The sequence below is a fragment of the Hippoglossus hippoglossus genome, chromosome 6, assembly GCF_009819705.1.
Source record: "Hippoglossus hippoglossus isolate fHipHip1 chromosome 6, fHipHip1.pri, whole genome shotgun sequence".
NCBI classification, from domain to species: Eukaryota; Metazoa; Chordata; class Actinopteri; order Pleuronectiformes; family Pleuronectidae; genus Hippoglossus; species Hippoglossus hippoglossus.
In genome coordinates this window covers 10,164,397-10,166,896 of record NC_047156.1, presented here as the reverse complement: position 1 = coordinate 10,166,896, position 2,500 = coordinate 10,164,397, and the positions used below count along the sequence as shown (strand labels likewise).

General features: G+C 43.8%; 1 protein-coding gene across 3 annotated transcripts in view; it reads left to right on the top strand.

The window, feature by feature from the left end:
- The first annotated feature begins 66 nt into the window (after nt 1–66).
- LOC117762622 (genetic suppressor element 1-like) overlaps nt 67–2,500 on the top strand; it is a 40,600-nt gene continuing 38,166 nt past the window's right edge. For 2 of the 3 annotated variants that reach the window (XM_034587058.1, XM_034587057.1), the window contains exon 1: nt 394–757. In XM_034587058.1, the coding sequence (XP_034442949.1) occupies nt 721–757 (37 nt within the window). In that variant the 5' untranslated portion in view covers nt 394–720. Of the gene's footprint in view, nt 758–2,500 lie in introns of all 3 variants that reach the window. The other variant, XM_034587059.1, reaches the window with a different exon arrangement.

Genomic DNA, 2,500 nt, shown 5'->3' with positions numbered 1-2,500 from the left:
CCTGCTTCCCTGCCTCTTCCTCCTCCTCTCTCCTCCTCCTCTTGTGTGCACGCTGAGCTGAGCAGTCAGTGGTGGGACTGAGGCAAAGGAGGGAGGATAAAGCAAGAATAGAGACAGTGAAGAGAACAGAGGCAGAGAAAACAGATCATTATACAGCAAACGAGCAAGAGGCCGCTGAATGAATAACAAGGAAGGGATTACAAAGCCCAGGACTGAAAAAAAAAGAGGAGAGGACGCCGGCTGGAGACTCTCTCCTCTCTCTCTCTCTCTCCTCTCTCTCTTTCTTTCTCTCACTCCCTCCCCCCTCTCTCTATCCTTCTTGTCACCCTCCCAACTCTCAGAGGCTCTTCCTCCCTCACTGCCTCCCAACTCTCTCTGTTTCCTTCTCTTCTTCTCCTTCCTCCTCCTCCTCCTCTTCTTTTTCTCTGCTTTCCTCTCATCACTCCACCTGTCTCTGCTCTACACGGGTTCAGAGGAGGGGAGGGAGGTAGACAGTGGCTGACCTCTTCCCTCCTCCTCCCTCCTCACACCCGCAGGGCCCATAGAGAGAGAGAGAGGGAGAGGGAGAGAAAGCCGGAGCAGGGGGCTGTCTGATGACTTGCACCAACAACGAGCTCCTTAACCCAGCTGACCACAGCCCGATCCCCCTGCCCACCCGCTCCCAGCCCCCTGTCAGCCACACTGTTCGTGTTTGAGTCTGTGGAGCAGGGATCTGGGACCATGTTTGGATTAAAGACGCCACACTTCTACCTCCCAGGTATGGACCATTTCTATTCATCAGTGTTTCTTGTGTTTGTGTGTGGGCAGTTTTTCTGTGGACAGCTCTGCACTGGTATTCCTCTCACACTGTGACAGATTGTGGGCCGGTCACATGGCTGCAGAGTGAATTTCACTGTCATTCAGTCTCTTCAGTCCAACACATAATTAATAGCTTGAGTGAAGTCACATTGATTTACTGTCATCAAGGGTAAGGAGAGTTACCCAGTGTTTCTGTAACAGTCGTGGAAACTGTAGCCACTGTGTAAAATAATAGTTTTTTTTAATTAGTGGAGTTGATCATTTTTACAATAGAAAAACTAAGTCCCATGATTTCCCAGTAACTGTTGTTGCAAATATTTCTTCCAGAGACTCTTATATTTTCTCAGTCAAAATAATTGTTCATTGTGTTGATTAAAAGATATATTGCACGTCTTCAGTTGTGTATTTCCTGTCTACAATTTGGATTTTTTCTATAACGCACTGTAGACCACAGTGTTGTTCACCCCTGAAAGTTCAATTATTTGAATTTATTAGTTTTGCGGCAACATTATAGTTGTTCATTGTTCTTGTTAATCAAATTGTTTGATTGCAGCGAAAAACTCGAAACAAAACAAAATACTAAAACAGAGGTGAAAAATCTAAGCACAGCAAAAATGTTATAAAGTATTTGCCATTTTCTTCGTCTTCTGATTATTAGCATTATTTTTATAATTATTATTATTCTAAGATATTTTGGTACGTTTTATTTTGGCCTTTATTGGTGTGAAAGAGGAATTCTTACTTTGAATTATCAATAATTTTTCAACTGTTAGTTGTCAAGTATGCAAATCGATTTATTTTAAGATTTTTATTATTGTGTAGCTACCTACATATGTGGACCAAATGATTCATTGTTTATTCAAGAAAATATTTTTTTTAAATGATTTTTTAAAAACATCAGGTGCAGCATAAAATGAAATGACTGTAGGGTGTCATGATGAGGTTTGGTCTGTAACAGTTCCAGGTTTGACCCTCTGTAATAACCCTGTGGTTTATCTCTCCTTTGCTGCTCCCTATTAGTCAAACAGCATGTACTGTGTGTGTCTATTGTCTGCAGCTGTGTGATATGCGAGAGAGAGTCAGTGCCAGTGTGGAGACAGGTGTGAGGTTACCTGAGAAAGGTGCTTAAACGTGCCTGATGGCAGGATGACAGAATGACACCAAGAGAAAGGAGGAGGACAGAGAGAGAGAGAGAGAGTGAGAGAGAGAGGTCAGTGTGAGGCAGCGTGAGGAAGAGGGTAAAAAAAGACGAGGTGAGGAGGAGAGGAAGGAAAGGTTGAGTAAATGTTCATTCAAAGGAAATGATTTGTTGGAACCAAAGCACTGTTGTCTTCAAAGCAGACCGTCCCGATGTGTCTTTCCTCTGACCCCTGACCCTGATCTCTGACCTTTCAGCTGTCTGGGTCAGACTGTGGTCAATGATTAAAAACCCCACGGTGGCAAAAGGTGAAACGCAGAGGAGAGGGAGGGGGTGAGAGACAGAGAGAGAGAGAGAGAGAGAGACGGGGTGAGGAGCGGGGGGAATTGATGGAGGGAATTAGAGGGCGGAGAGCAGATTAAACAATGTTCTTTGCCTTGTGAATCTTTCATGCTGGTTTTTGAATAATACATCTGCTTTCATAAATGATTGAATCACGGCGATTATGTGCTGCTTTGTCATTGTTTGTATATCTCCATGTGTGTTTGTGTGTGTGGTACGTGT